The 16572-nt window shown below is 43.2% G+C and overlaps 1 protein-coding gene across 1 annotated transcript in view; it reads left to right on the plus strand.

The window, feature by feature from the left end:
* Slc22a16 (solute carrier family 22 member 16) overlaps positions 1 to 16572 on the plus strand; it is a 49189-nt gene that overhangs the window by 21473 nt on the left and 11144 nt on the right. Inside the window, exons 5-6 of the mRNA XM_038340843.2 lie at positions 2173 to 2300; positions 7018 to 7127. Of these exons, the coding sequence (XP_038196771.2) occupies positions 2173 to 2300; positions 7018 to 7127 (238 nt within the window). The remainder of the gene's footprint in view (positions 1 to 2172; positions 2301 to 7017; positions 7128 to 16572) is intronic.

A 16572-nucleotide genomic window follows, 5' to 3' on the forward strand; every position in this document is an offset into this window, starting at 1 on the left:
TATGATCTTCTAAAGCCACAGTGCTGAAAGAATAACACGGGTGGCCGCATTAGTGTGATATCTTTCAGCGTCATTATACTATAGGATGAGAGTCATATTTGTCTGGAAAAAAGGATGAGTAACAAGGGCTTAGTTCCTTTTTTTTTTAATTCCCCGTTTTCATTCCTGGCTTGCTTCCTTCATCTCTAACTTGTAGCTCTTTCCAGAGGAAAAAATCGAGAATGTTTGGCTTGAGCAGACTCAGCCCTCTTTCTTGCATCTCAACCTACATGCACATAAATGCTCCATGGCTTGGCCTGAAGACATCTTTACTACCCACCGTTCTGGGTCAGTTGCCTTTCTTTTGATCTCATATGCCTTGAGCCCATTCACATGCCCTTAAATTGTAAAAAGAACTCCATTGCAAGCAACTATTATTGTTGTCATGTTTATTAATTTTAGTAAAAGCTAGAATGACTTTAGATAAGGCAGATCGTAGCTCCAAGGATAGCCAAATGTTACCTAAATGGACAGGGTGGGGAGACATAGACAGACGTTAGAAATTTGTGTTTCTCCATCTGGTCTGCATTGGTTGTTTCTGTGTGGGCTGCTGCATTTTATATTATCCTCAGAAAAATATTGCTTTTACATTTTTATACGTATATATTGTACTTTTTCCATCCAAGTACCCTGATGATAATATTTTGTTTATTATCATTCAGCAAGAATTATGAGAAAATTATTTTAAGAAGCACATGTTTTTGGGCAATGTAAGAAAAGCCCATCAAGCTGGGTGGTGGTGGCACATGCCTTTAATCCCAGCACTCGGGAGGCAGAGGCAGGAGAATCTCTTGTGAGTTCGAGGCCAGCCTGGTCTACAAGAGCTAGTTCCAGGACAGGCTCCAAAACTACAGAGAAACCTTGTCTTGGAAAAACAAAACCAAACAAAAAAGAAAAAGAAAAAGAAAAAGAAAAGCCCACCCCTATTCTGTCCATCAGTTTGAGAAATGATGTAGCTTTTCTGGAATGGCAGCAAACGGCAGCAGAGGCAGGGGGAGTGCAGTGTCCATGGAGGGGTTAGGAAGCTTCGTGGTACAGCTGTATCCAAGAGTTTCACGCTTTGGATCTAAGAGGCAAGCTTTGGTCCTATAAGGTAAGGGATTTTTGCATGAATGGATCTATACATTTTATGGACTCGGGCTTTTTTTTTTTCACTCTAGCTAAGTAAAGAGAGATCAGAGACAAAGACCCTGCTGCAAGGAGATTATTAGATTTTAAACGGCTTTATCTTAGGTTTAAAATCTAGTAAACTGGGATTCATTCGGGTTATAGCTCAGTTGGTAGAGTCCTTACCTCGCATACATGGAGCCTGGGTTCCGTGCCCAGCATTACATCAGTAAGGGTCTGGAAGTTTGCACCTGGAATTTCATCACTCGGGAGGTGAAGGCAGGGGATCAAAAGTTCAAGGTCATCCTTGTCCTTGGCTAAACAGTGAGTTTGAGGCTAACCTGGGGATGCGTGAGACCCTATCTTTATATATATATATAGTAGTTGCTATTAATGTATTCAGTTCTTACTTCAGTTAATAGCTTACTACTTTAATTTTGCCAAAAATTTAAATCACATTTTTTTAAGTTTAGAAGATTATTGTTCCACAAAAAAATAGTTTTGAAGTGAGAGACAGCAGTGTCTAAATGTAAAGGGGGGTCGCATCTTGACCTCTATTATGACCGACTGGCTGTAATGTAATGCCAACCAACGTTCTTTTCAGACGAGGAGAGCTGTTGAAGCAGGTTTGTCTAAGGTGGACTGGTTTGATTTCCCCCATCTCATGACAATAACTATGTCAAACTGGCCTTGTGTTACTTTTCAGAGTAGAGGCTGATGGCAGGAATCAGGGTGTTTGAACTAAGTTGTCTCTGGGCAGCACACAGGGTCCCAGTGAGCTCAGCTCCTAGGACAGCATGAAAGGCTTCGGTGGATTTTGTCAGCCTAGGGTTTCACAGGAAACACTTTTTTTTTTTTTTTTTTTTTTTTTGCCCAAGTGAGGAAGAATGTTTAACATTGTGTCAATGCTCATTAGTGCCGGGAGGCAGGGCATGGGCTGCCGGCTCCTCTGGGTGGTGGGCCGATGTGGGGGCGACTGCGGGTCTGGGCAGCAGTCTCACACAGGGTTCTTCGGTTCAACAACAGGTGCTACGGAAATTCCCGTCTACTTCTTTATATGCGTCTGTTTGGACAGGATGGGAAGAAGATACACTGTGGTCTCCTGCCTCCTGCTGGCATCCTTATTCACTGCCCTGTACGTGGCCATGCCCCTGGTGAGTCACTCTGTTTGTTTATGGAATGGCTGTGGCAGTTTCACGGAAAGACTTCATACTTTAAGTATGAGGATCAATTCAGCCATGTAGACAGAAGAAATAGTATTTAAAGGTGTCTTCTTAAAAAACACAGTCTTTGTCTTCATATAAACACTGTGTTTGAACCCTCACACTAAAGAGGATGCGTGTGGTATTTTAGAAAGGCAACAGTTCCTGGGAGAGAGGTTGATTCCATCTGCCAGGGACTCTGGAACTTTCTTTACTGTGGCTCAGGCTGGTCTCAGACTCAGCATAGAGCCAAGGAAGACCTTGAACTCCTCCCCCTCCTGTCTCGGGATTTGAGGCTTACACCATTGTGCCCAGATATATCTAGTGCTTGAGACTGACCCTCAGGGCCTCACGCAAGCCCAGGAAGTCCTCTGCCAACTGAGCTCTTCTCCCCTCAGGCCACCAAATGGCCCTCCGCTGAGTCACTCAGCAAGGGTGGGTCCAGCAAGAATCCTGCAGCATGAGATGAAGACAGTGAGCCAAGGTTCTGTGAATGAAATGCAAAGCAAAAAGGACTAGGGCAAGGGAATGACTGCATACTTATAGGAAGTGTGAATCAGAGAGGGAGGAAGGGGCCTAGGGCCATAGGCCTCTCAGAGCTGACACAGGGTTAGCGATAAGCTAAGGAGAGCATTGTAAGAGCCCGCACTTGCTTACCAGGCCAACGCCACCTGATACGGCAGCGAGGAATTGAATCAGGTCAGATTGGAGGGCCATAGCATGACCGAGGCTGTGACAATTTTATTGAGAGCAATCGACATTTTAAACCCTTTTCAGAAACAGAACATATTGGCGATTGCCAGGATCAATACAGTTGTAGCTGCCAGGATACGATGAACTTTGCAAGTCACACAGGGTACACAAGATTAATGTCAAAGACCAATTGTCCTGTCAAGTTTCCAGGCTTCTCTGACTACTAAGGGAACATACTGAGAAACACAAAGCTGCCTGGGTGCTTCACTGCCTGAGGGAGTACACTGAGACACACTCTACCCCAAGAGCCATGGACTCTAACCTGAAAACCCATGAGGCATGCCTCCCAAGGCATCTAGGTCAGGCCAACCCCGTGGTTCCCTGCAGAGCACCACCACCTCAAGTAAGGGGGCTGGCACAGAATCCCATCTGGGTGTGAGGCCCATTAGAATGGATGAACCTGACGATAGATGAAGAAAATGACAGAGCCCCACATTGGAGCACCGGACTGAGCTCCCAAGGTCCTGATGAGGAGCAGAAGGAAAGAGAACATGAGAAAGAAAGTCAGGACCGTGAGGGAACCTCCAGCTGGCGACAGATGGGGAAGGTGACTGAGCCCCACATTGGAGCACTGGACTGAGCTCCCAAGGTCCTGATGAGGAGCAGAAGGAGCGAGAACATGAGGGAGAAAGTCAGGAACGAGAGGGGTGCGTTCACTCATGGAGACGGTGGGACAGAACTAATGGGAGATCACCAACTCCAGTTGGAATGGGACTGATGGATCATGCGACCAAACCCGTCTCTCTGAATGTGGCCAACAGCGGGGGCTGACTGAGAAGCAAAGGACAATGGCTCTGGGCTCTGATTCTTCTGCATGGACGGGCTCTGTGGGAGCCTTCTCAGCTTGGTCGATCACCTTCCTGGACCTGGGGGGAGTTGGGAGGACCTTGGTCTTAGCATAGAATGGGGAACCCTGATGGCTCCTTGGCCTTGAGAGGGAGGGAGGGGAGGTATGGGTGGAGGGGAGGGGAGGGAAGGGGGAGAAGGAGGGGAGGGAAGGGGGAGGAGGAAGAGAGGGAGGGGGAGGAGGAGGGGAGGAGATGGAAATTTTTAAATATAAAAAAAATAAACCATGAGAAAAAAAAAGAAAAAAAAAAAAGAATGGATGAACCTCAAGGCTATAACTGGGCTTCCGGGTGGGAGGTGGGGCATTAGACAGAAACAGTACAGTGTATGTGCATCTAAACATGGTAGGACCTTAAAGGGAAGGAGAAACTTCTGGAGAAAGGGGCTTCATTAATTGTGAGAATGAGAGAGAGAGACAGACAGAGAGGAAGAGAGATAGTGGCCATGAGAGAAATGATAGGGTGCGGGGAGACAAGAGGAGTCTCCAGCTCTTCAGAGCACTTCCTTGACCCATGTCTCTCCTCCCCCCCCCCCCCCCCCGCCCCCAAGAAATCTCTGGACCAATCTCCTGAACAAAGGAGAAAGGAGGTAGCAGGAAGTTTCCCATCATGTGATTTAGTTCAGCAATAATGTCTGTGCCAAAGGGTATGGGGGAGCCAAGACCCAGGAATGGAGAGCTGCCAAGTGACAGCACAGACTAACTTAAATCTGTCCCAGAGAGAGCTGCAGGAGGGTGTGGCTTAGTCTAAACATACAGGCCAGTTTCCTGAGAGTCAGAAACCTGAATACAGGAGCCGTGGGGACATCTAAATGACCTGATGAGTCAAATATTCAGATCATTTCTGCTGCCTTTCCCATAGCCGACCAATGATTTCAAGTGTAACATACATCAGTCATCTGAGAAACTTGGATTTGAATAATTATATTTTATTACTTAAAAATTACATAAATGTGTGTGTATATGTGCCTATGTGTAGCCCATGTGCATGGTGCCTGTGGGACCTAGAGGCACTGGATCCCTCTGTAGCCAAAGTTATAGGCAGTCCTGAGCCATCCGATAGTGCCGGGTCTTGAACTTGGGTCCTCTACAAGAGCAGTACCCATTTCTAGCCACGGAGCCATCCCTTCCACTCCCTACCCCAAACCATGGCTTTTAAAATGCCGTTTAATGAGAGGGGCTCCTTGGCATGATGGGAGAAGCTTTTCCACCCCATATTTCGGTGAAGCACAGCACATACAATAACCATGGCATCTGGAAGACCCTGGCCCAGTGCTAGGGGAGCCTGAATTTTAACCCCAATTTGGAAACTGTGATCACCACAACTATATTTTAAAATAGTTTGTATCATTTTCTTCAGAAAATATTGAATGATAGTGCAGCAATGTTTAGAGCAAAGCATTTTAACTTTTGCATATTGCTTGAAGGTTAGTTTAAGCCGTAGGTGACATTCTTTAATGGCAACACGACCTAATTATCAGGGCCAATGAGCCAAATGTTTCACATCCCTGAATTTACAAGTGATTGTCACACAGTTATTATGAGTAAAACTACTCAGACGGGGAAGCCTCTGCTGGCGTGAGAGAGCTTTATCCATCCCTTTGCAAAGGTGGCTGAGCTGGCTTGGGGGCAGCCGCTTTTGGATCTAGCAGATTCTTAAAAACTTTCCATTTCTTAGTAGTAGGGAAGAAAAGAGAGTGACTACTGAAAACTTCTAGAAATAAAACAGTAACTCGTAAATTTAAATATATTTCCTTTAAGAGAATTTCTCCCTCAAAGATAATGTCAACATAGTAAAAATAATGATTTTATTTATTTATGCCAATTGGGGCTGTAGCTTAGTGGTACTGTGCTTGCTTGGCATGTGGTCCAGCACTGGGCAAGCAGAAACAAAACAGGAACCAATTCATTTAACAAATATTGCCCACAGTAACAGTGACACTAGCAGTCTTAGAGGCACCCCAAACCTTACGACGTAACATAATATGAATTATGTATATCCTCAGAGGAAGTTCATGTGGTGTATCAGTACTGCTGTTATTATTATTATTATTATTGTATTTCCCGTGTAAGGGTGTTTTGTCTGTGTGTTTGTCTGTGTACCATGCATGTGTCTGGTGTGCTGGGACGCTAAAACAGAGTCTGGATCCCAATAATTGGAATTACAAATGGCGGTAGCTGCCATGTGGGTGCTGGGAACCAAACCCAGGCCCTCTTGAGGAGGGGTAAGTGTAAGTTGTCCCCATCGCTCATCTGTCGTGTGGCAGCATGGAGGGAGGGAGATGCCCCCATCAATGTCTGAGGCAGGTGGGAGAGCTGGCCCTGAGGTCACAAGAGTGGGAGAGCTGTTCCTGCATCCTCTCCCATCTTTCCTCCCCCCTCCATCTCCCTCTTAGGCACATACTTAGCTATTTTGTTTCAAATAAAAATTTGAAGGGCTATAATATTGTGAAACAAAACAAAACAAAACAAAACAAAACAACAACAACAACAACGAAGACCCAAAAGAGTTCTCCAGCCTCAGGGCTACCATTGTGAACACAGGAACCCTTAGGTTAGAGTACTTGACATCTACCTACCAGATAAAGGAGAGTGCAGACCGTGGACATCCTCATGAGCCACCCTGGAAGTGGAACCCATTGGAGACGGCAGAGAATGGGTCGGAGACCCTGAGTGAGAGCTGTGGACGGGTGCAGCAGCTGATGCTCACGAACAGTTGTGTATGGAGATAACTTCCAAACCTGGTGTGCTTTCCCCAAATGCACACAGTGCTCTGAGGGCGCCTTCCAATCTGCTGCTCAGTGACTGGTGCTGGTACCAGCAATCCATACCATTCAGGTGACTCTCACCCCAAAGCCTTCTTCCTGACAGGCTTCCAGTCCCTCCAGGGTTGGGGGAGGGCGCCGTTTCCCCAAAGGTTCACGATAGAAAGCTTTTGCAGTCTATGAGTTGAGTTTACAAAATAAATCCAAATAGGCCAATTAAAACTCTTTGTTGTTACAAAACATATGGGTGGAACAAGAAAGTTTTAGGTCATTTTGATGGTGACATATTTCCCTTGTGTGCCTTCAGAGTCACAAGACTTTGAGGACAGCGGCGGTTTTGGTTCTCAAAACTACTGCAGGGTCAACATTTGCCTTCATTTTCATCTACACAGCGGAGTTGTATCCCACAATCGTAAGGTAAGGGGTCGTGGGTTTTGTTGGAGTCCCGTTGCTTTTCACTTTGGCATTTCATCATATTTGTCTTTAAGTACAGACGCTCTTTCCATGGGTGGTCCCCCATCTTTAAATACAGTTGTATTCTCTCCATGGATGGTCCACCAGAGCGCTGAGCTATGGGAACATTACACAATGGTGGTAATTTTGACTTCGAGGCATTGTTTAAAACTCATTAGCAAGGAAATGAAGGGATTAATATGATGTAACACCGGAATCTCAAATAAAATAGGTGTCTGCTGTCTCTGGCTGTTTTTCTCAGATGTGCCTCTCGGTGTTCTGATGGTGGTCATATGAACTTGCTAGGGTGTGGATGGCTAAACAGTAGACACTTTCTCATGGTTCAGTAGGCACAAAGTCTCCGGTCAAAGTGTCCAAATACTGGAGGCCACTCTTGGCTTATCACAGGCATCTTATCACCATGTCTTCACAAGGTCTGAGCTCTGTGGCCACTCTGGGTGGCTCTCTGCCTTCTAATGGGGTACCAGTTCTATTGAATTAGAATCCCTTATTTCAACGTAACCTCTTCTTCAATCACCTCGTCTCCAAAGTCTAAGACATTGTGTGGGGAAGAGTAAGAACTTCAGCGCCTGCATGTTTAGCCCCTGACAGCATATCCTCATCAGGATATACCTCATCAGGAACATCCCCACACTATAAGAACCTCTGAAGCATCTGATACACAATATCAGTTCTGGGTCTCCATAGTATACCTGTAGCCCCTTCAGGAGGAGAGCAGGATGCTAACCAAGTTCGAGGGTGATTCTGAGTTGTCACTGGCTGTCTTGGAGACTGTCTCGGCAATCCAGGAGTCCAGGACCCTTCCAGATTTTGGAAGACTCTTCCTGCCATTCCCCATGAAAATGACACAGGTCCTTTGGAAGCTCTGGTCAGGTGCTGGAGTCTCCATTTGTCTCCGCTCCCTTTGTTCTGGGTTGTTGCATGTCTCAGGTTTTCAATGGCTTCGACAAAACACCATGACCAAAAAGCGACTGAAGAGGAAAGGGTATGTTTGGCTTCTGCTTTCACAGCACTGTTCATCATAGAAGGAAGTCAGAACAAGAACACAAACAGGACAGGATCCTCGAGGCAGGAGCTGATGTAGAGGCCATGGAGGGGTGCTGCTTACTGGCTTGTTTCCTCTGCTCAGCTGCTTTCTTATAAAACCTAAGAGCACCAGCCCAGAGTTCTTTCAGTGTCTGCTGAGAGAATGTGTATAATATGCAAAAAGACAGTTATCCAAACAAACCATGTTGGTTGGCTTTGCCATTAAGTATATGATGGTATTTTTTATATTATTTTTAGTTAGTTCGTTAATTTATAGCCACAGATACATGCCTCAAAAATAAGCCTGCCAAAGAAGGAAAATAGGAAGAAAGGAAGGAAGGGAAGAAGGAAGTGTAGTGATATTTTGTTTATGTTTTAACAAATAAAGCTTGCCTGAAGATCAGAGCACAGAGCTAAGCCACTAAAGGCCAGGGAGTGGTGGCATGCACCTTTAATCGCAAGACTCGTTAGACAGAGGTAGACAGATCTCTGTTAGTTCAAGGCCACTCTGGGCTACATGAGATTGAACAGGTATAAAAGAGAAACAGAGCTCACAGAAAGATGATCCCAGCACTTGGGATAAGACACCTTTAATTCTAGAACTAGGGAGGTGGAGACAGGAGTGGTGTGGCTGGGTGGAGAGAGGAAGATAAGGCAGAAGGAGACAGGAGCTAAGGGCAATCTGAGGTTTGGTGGAGACAGTTGCAGTCTGAGGTTTGGTGAAGACAGATAGAGTGTGGAGATAGTCTGAGGAAAGGATCACCCTTCCAGTTTGAGCATTGGTAGAGGTAAAAGAAATCTCTAGTGACTGGCCTCTCTGCTTCTCTTAGCTTCAGCACTAAACCCTATATCTGACTCTGGGTTTTTATTACTAATACCAATTAGAATTTGTGCTACAAGGAAGGGAGGGAGGGAGAAAGTTAGGAGAGCCAGGTATGTGAATATTTAATACAAGTCATCTTTAACAATTCTGTAGGCTTCCCGAACATCTTAAGATTATTTGTGAAACTACTTACGTGTGAATTCTCAGAAGAGTGTCACACTTTAATAAATTAGTTATTTACCGATGTGCATGACCTAGAAAAGATGAAGTGCCACTGAACTTTTGTTGGCAGTGGTCCTTTGAGACAGATTCTCACATTGTGCCCCAGGGTGGGCTAAACTTGTGGCAATCCTCCTGCTTCAGCTTCCTCACCAAATGCTGGGACTGCAAACATGAACAGCTATGCCCAGCAGTACCAATGACTCAAAAGATTCATGTGGAAAGCCATCTTCATTGGGCTGGTGATGTGGCTCAGTGGCAGAGCATCTGTGTTAGATTCAGTTCAAAGCTTTCCCCAGTGACACCCTTCATCTAGCAAGGCTCCACCTCCTCAGTCCCCTATCTTCCTAAACAGTGTCGCAAGCTGGAGACTGAGAGTTCAAACAGAAGAATCCACAGGAGATACTTCCTATTGAGACTATAACATTCCTTCCCGGCCACAAAATGTTTATGGCCTTCTCATGATGTTTAGCCAAACCTGAAAAGTCCTTGTAGTCTTTAATAGTCCCAACAGTGCTTTAAAGTCCAAAATCTCTTAACTGTGACACACTGTAAAAACAAACAAACAAGACCAAATTGTCTACTCCCGGTATATGGTGGCATAAAGCATACATTTCCATCCCCAAAGGGAGAAATGGAGGCATAGTGAATTGAAAGATTGGACCAAAGCTAGCCTGAAATTCAGCTGGACAAACACCAAATCCTGTAGCTTCCTGCCCAGTTTCTAGAGACTCATTTTCAACAGCTTAGGTGGCTCCACCCATTCAGCATTGTGGCCGGCAATACCCCTCTCTTTTTCTTGTGCTGGTTCCACCCTTGTATGCAGCACTCCTTGGCAGATACCCCACAGCTCTGGCATCTCACAATCTTGCATCTTTCATGATTCAAAAAATCAGAGTCATGGAAACAGCACTGACAAGTTCTGCTTCCAGCTGCGGATGGAGGCTGGCTCCTGCAGACCACGGTTCCAGCCCCTTGCACGTGCTCAAGCTGGTTGAAAACTTCCCTGACAGTTGCTACTTTCCAGGAGCAGAAATGCCCTGGGGCTCCTTGTCCACAAGCCTGGGACGGGAGCCTTGCCCTCTAGGTAACTTTTCCTGTTCTAGCGAAGAGCAGGCAGCATCTCTTTAATACAGCCTCTTTCTCAGAACATGCCCTGGCCACAGTGTAAGCTTCCTAGAGTTACTTTCCTCTCTAAGCTGCACATGTTTTGATTATTTTCTGCCCTACTTATTGCTCATTTTAACTACAGATCTGCAGAAGAGTAACCAATAATAACCTTCCACTGACTCAATGTTATGCGGTCATGGAATTAGTCCATTATTTTTACATCTGGTCTCATGTAAATTCTTAGAACATGAACAGAATGCAGCTAGATCCTGTGCTAAAATAGCGCATGAAGCTAGTTCTCAGCTCAATTAATTCTCACTCCCCTCTCAATTCCTGAGCTGGGCATCCTTCTCAGTTAGGGTTTCTATCACTGTGACGAAACAGTATGACCAAAAAGCAAGCTGGGGAGGAAAGAGTTTATTTGGCTTACACTTCAGCATTGCTGTTCATCACTGAAGGAACTCAAACAGGGCAGGGTCCTGGAAACAGGAGCCGATGCAGAGGCCATGGAGGGGAGCTGCTTCCCGGCTTGCTTCCCATGGCCTGCTCAGCCTGCTTCTTAAAGAACCCAGGACCACCAGCCCAGGGATGGCACCACCCACCATGGGCTGGTCCCTCCCCTATTGATCACTGTTGGAGCCACAAGTATTATACAGTAAATGTACAGGGGACAGATTCTTAGACAGATCTACAGGTGTACAACTTATGGGGTATAACTTATGGAGAACCCATAAATTCAGCAGAACTGCAGGAACACTTGTCTTTTGCATAAATCACTGTGAATTCTGCAAAAAAAAAAATCATGTGAAATCATGGCATTTTTCCCATCAAAATGACTTTCATTCCCCAAATACCACAGCAGTGTAACTTCCTCCTGCACAAGCCATGAAGTGGCCTTCCATGAGGCCTTAGAATGATAGTATTTTCTCTTTGTTCTAACAGCCAAATTTACATAAATCCAACCCCCCACATTTACCTTTGCTAACAGACCATATAGGAATTTCAAAAAGATAGGTGGACAGGTGCCAGACCAACAGGTCTGGGCCTGGGGGAGTCCAGGGTTCAGGGATGTTTAGTAACTTTATCTAATGCCTGGGAATGTCAGGTATTAGCTCTTGGATGCTGGCTCTTCATGACTGTTGTCACCTGCTCCCAGATCACTGCTTTGTCAGGTTCTACCTGCTTTTTTATGATTCCAAAATATATATTTATATTGTTGTTTTTCCTATGGAATTGTTTTGACCATGCCTGTAAAAACTAAAAACCTGGTGGAGGTCATCCCTTCTCCTTCTCTGTTATAGTGGCATTTCATTTGTATTTTAATAAATAAAGCTCACCTGAAGATCAGAGAGTAAAACAACCCCACTGCCCAGCCTTACAGAGGAGGAAGTGTAATACACACCTTTAATCCAAGAAGCCACACTGGTTTGAAATAGAAACTGGGTGGTGCATGCCTTTAATCCAAGTGGTGCCTGCATTTAATCCCAGCCCTAGAGAGGAATGTAAGATGGGAGGAAACAGCTGCCAGACACAGTCTCATTTTGAGATTCTTTGAGGCAGGATCACCATTTCAGACTGAGGTTGAGGTAAGAGCCAACTGGCTGCTTTGCTTTTCAGATCTTCAGGTTGAACCCCAATTTCTCTCTCTGAGCTTCATTTGGTGGCCAACATTTGGGGCACTAATTTATGAAAAAGCTGTTCATTTAAGACTTTTTAGCCACCAGCCCAGGCCAGAGCTGGTATTGCAGTTTCAGCTCTGGGAACTGAAACCCAAACCTAGCCACCTGAATTTGGGAGGAAGATTAGTGCTCCTAGCTCCCATCCACCGTGGCGTAGCTTCCTCTCCTGCTGTACCTGTCCTTGCTGCCACCCCATAGGACACCCACATGACTTCCTGCAGCCTCTATGGCTCCTGTAGTCCCATGACTTGCCCCAGCCCCATGTGTGGCTCTCATGTGGCTACCACAGCTTCCCCTGACTATTGTAATACATGTGCAACTGGTTGCTACACGGCTGCCCTGTCCAATTCTTTTTAACAAAATTCTGTTCAGTTTGGTTTTTAGTTCTGCTTAGAAAATCTGCAGGTTTTTCTGGCCGACATCTTTATTATACCGTAAAAGTCCCAACTAAACCAGTGTTTTAACAGAAGTAAGTCATCCTGTAACTATAATTTTTTTTGCAATTTGTAAACTACTCCTAAAATAATTATAGATATGTCCCCATCCAAGAATTTAATAACCTTTTTGTTTCTATTATGGTTGGAATTCTGGGAGGTATATGACCTGCCTGGGACTTACACATTCTTAGCCATAGCTGCTATCATTTTGATAATTCTTATTGTATTGTTACAGAAATGATTTGATAACAGAGTCAAGAATGAGAAACTTTTAGAAATGATACAGACTTTATAGACTAGTAATGAGAAGTTGGATGAAAGGATTCATACCATTGAAAATGATAACCATAGTTTGACAAATAAAATTCAATCCATATCAGTGGATTATGAAACCTTATAGAATGGTACTGAGAGATTATCCAAAAGGAGTCATATTGTTGAAATTGACAATGAAAATCTGTGGAAAAGTTACAACAAGCTAGCAGACAGAACATCCCTCCTGAAAGGCAATCTACATGCCATTCTCTCTAAGGGTGGAAAAATGTAAAAAGTTGGACACGTGTGCAGAATGAGAACCAGAAATTAATTGATTTGATGAAATCATTAGAAATATCCACAGGTCAAGAGACTCAGATTTTATAAAAGACGGTGATAAAAAGATTTGAATCAATTGAGGAACTTGTCAGAACAGATAAGCAAAGAGAGGTGGCACAGGCAAAAGGCAATAGTAAAGACTGAGCATTACCAGTACCTCTCAGAGTCAGAGATGACTTACCAAGAGCTTTGGTTACTTATCCTGTTATTACCTCTGAAAAGCCACCAAATACTCAACACCCAAAAGGATATACAGAATGTAAATGGAAACCTATATGTATGATCTAAAAGATGTTAAGCAAGCAGTAGTCTCTTATAGCATGCATTCACCATATGTGAGGGAGTTGGTAAAGACATAGACTTCAAGAAAAAAGGTTACTCCACATGATTGGATCCAACTAGTCTCAGCTGTACTAGGCCATGGTCCAAAGCTTCAGTGGAAGAGTTTTTGGAAAGAAGAGGCTGAGGTCCTTGAAAATCAAGGTAGAGTCAGAGGTTTCAAGACTTCCCAAGACCAAATTCTTAGTGAGGGCCTTTACTCTAATCCAGATAATCAAGCTACATACAATGAACACATATTGTCCCTATGCCATACAGCAGCCTTGAATGCCTGGCACAAGATTCAAGAACTAGGAAAAATAATTGAATTGTATACTAAGGTTATACAAGGCCCAAGAGAACTATTTAGTTACTTTTTGCAAAGGTTAACTAAAGCTGTACAAATGGGGGTAGCAGATCCAGAAGTTAAATGAGCCCTTATTAAATTTCTAGCTTTTGAAAATGCTAATTTAGGATGCAAAAAGATACTTGGGCTCTTAAATGTCAGATCAGCACCAATGGACCAATGGATCCTACACACAGACAATGTTGAGTCCTTTGACTATAACAAGGAAACTTGGGTAGGAGAAGCAATTTCCAAAATAACAAAGAGACATCAAAATACAAAATGCGTTAATTGTGGGAGAATAGGCCATAAGAGAAGGGATTATAGGCAGGGCATTCCTAGAGACAATGTTTCTTCTGGGAATCTCCCAAATGGAAGGCCTCAACCTCTGGGTTATGCAGAAGATGTGGCAAAGGCTGGAACTGGACCAATGAATGTAAAGGAAAAAGAAACAAACAAGGTAACCAGTTATCAGAAAACTCCTTGAAGGACCCCCTCACAGGCCTCCACGTCGAATGTGCTCCAATCATTCCCAGTCATTGTAGAGGACACGCCTCCCCAGGAAAATTAGAAATCCCAATATCTGTTATAAAAGAACTGTGCTACTCTGAATGACAGAATAACCATGGAAGATGAATGAAAATTCCAACAGAAAATAGTAAATTTATATTTTTGGTAGACTTCTATAAATGATCAAAGACCAAAGCTGAGAGTACAAATAAATAACATTATAATGGAAGGATTATTAGACACAGGTGCAGATGTGGCTATTATTATTACAGAATCATGGCATCTGAATTGGCCTCTTCAGGATGCAGATGTTCAATTCTTAGGAATTGGAACCCTATCTAAGGTAAAACAAAGCATGGGATGTGTTGAATGCATAGGGACAGAAGGACAGAGAGGAAGGCTGAGGCCATATGTGGTTAATATAGCAGTGAATCTATGGGGTAGTGATCGGTTACAACAATGGTATACCCAGATAAACATTCCTGCAGTCTCAGAAACATACAGCAACTCGTGTTTTTGGGAAGGATAATATAAGATACTATAAAAAATAGATACTGACCATTTAGGCAGTACAAAATCGCAGAACAATAACCAGCAAACTCTCAGAGGTACCAACAGCTCTACCTTTAAAATAGGTAACAGAAAAACCTGTATGGATTAAACAATGGCCTTCAACAATAGAGAAACTGCAGGTTTTAGAATAGCTGGTACAGGAGCAACAAGATTCTCAGCCTATTGAGGAACCAACCAGCCCTTGGAATTCTCCTGTATTTGTTGCTAAAAAGAAATCTGGAAAATGGAAAGCAGATCTAAGAGCTTGTTAATAAGGTGATTCAACCAATTAGTCCTCTACAATTTGGAATTCCTTTGCTTTCCTTATTGCCTAAAAAATGGCCTCTTATAGTAACTGATTTGAAAGATTGCTTCTTCACTATACCTTTACAAGAAAAGGACAGAGAAAAATCTGCCTTCACAGTGCCTACTTAAGAATTCTCAGTCTGCTAAAAGATATCAATGGAAGATTCTCCCACAGAGAATGTTAAATAGTCCCACCCTACACCAATATTTTGTGAGTCAGCCATTGGAAATGATACATAAGCAATCACTGAATCTATAGTTTACTATTACATGAATAACATTTTGTTATCTGATTCAAATGTAGATACTTTAGAAAGAATGTTTGAAGAAGTAAAGAAAAATTTGCCTCATTGGGGATTACAAATTGTTCCTGAAAAAAATACAAAGAGGAGATTCTATCAATAATCTAGGTTATAAAATAGGTTTACAGAAAATTAGAACACAAAAAGTGCAAATTAGAAGAGATCTATTGCAGACTCTTAATGACATCCAAAGTTTGATATTTCCAATCTGTGGCTCACTTCTAGAATAAAACTTCATCAAATAATTCATTTAATCAAAACCTTAGATGGTGACAAAGACTTAAATAGTCCCAGGGAATTACCAACTGAAGCTGAGAGAGAACTGGCTTTGATTGAAAAGAAATTATCTGAGGCACATGTGAATCATGTGGGTCAGAATCTTAACTGCATCATGGTCATATTACTCTCCAAACATTCCCCTATAGGAACTTTAATGCAAAGGGAAGATAGTATCTCAGAATGGATCTTTTTACCATATAAACTGAGCAAAAACTTAAAAATTTATGTGGAAAAGGTCTCTAAATTAATTATAAAAGGAAAATTGAGACTTTGTCAATTAGCAGAAATAGACCCAGCAGAAATTATAGTACCTTTTCTACATTGTCCTCTTGAGTTATATCCTGAGTCAAAGAGGAACCTGTACATCAGCCCTTACAACTTCAGATTATAAATGTAGCTCCAGGGGATCCAACACCTGCCTTCTTCAAGAAATAAAATCTCAAAGGTTTGTTTGACATTAATAGAGCAGTCTATGGACAAATATTTTGTTCTTTCAAGTTACCATACCCTCCTCTAAACAAATCTGTCTGGTCCTTGACATTAATCTGGGTCTGTATTCCTATGGGCCTCATTTAAACAGCAGATTAAAGATGGTTTATACCTTTCTTACATGTATGCTTGATAGGGAAAGCCTTGTTAACCAATAATCTTTAAGAGGTGGGTCTAAGTTAAGGTGTGGCTTTGCTGGGACCCAGGTAAAAAGGTGTGTACCTCTGTGTGCACCCTCTCTGCACCTTTTCCTGTATGACATTGCTGTGCTTGGATTTATTGTTCCCTGTTTAGTGAGTTTTCCCCTTATAATAAATAAAATATAATTGTTTTATCCTTAGCTAGCCTGGTTATTTGCACACATGCTCATATACACAATCGTTCACAGAATGAAGGGA

This window comes from Arvicola amphibius, chromosome 8 (genome assembly GCF_903992535.2).
Source record: "Arvicola amphibius chromosome 8, mArvAmp1.2, whole genome shotgun sequence".
Taxonomy (NCBI): domain Eukaryota; kingdom Metazoa; phylum Chordata; class Mammalia; order Rodentia; family Cricetidae; genus Arvicola; species Arvicola amphibius.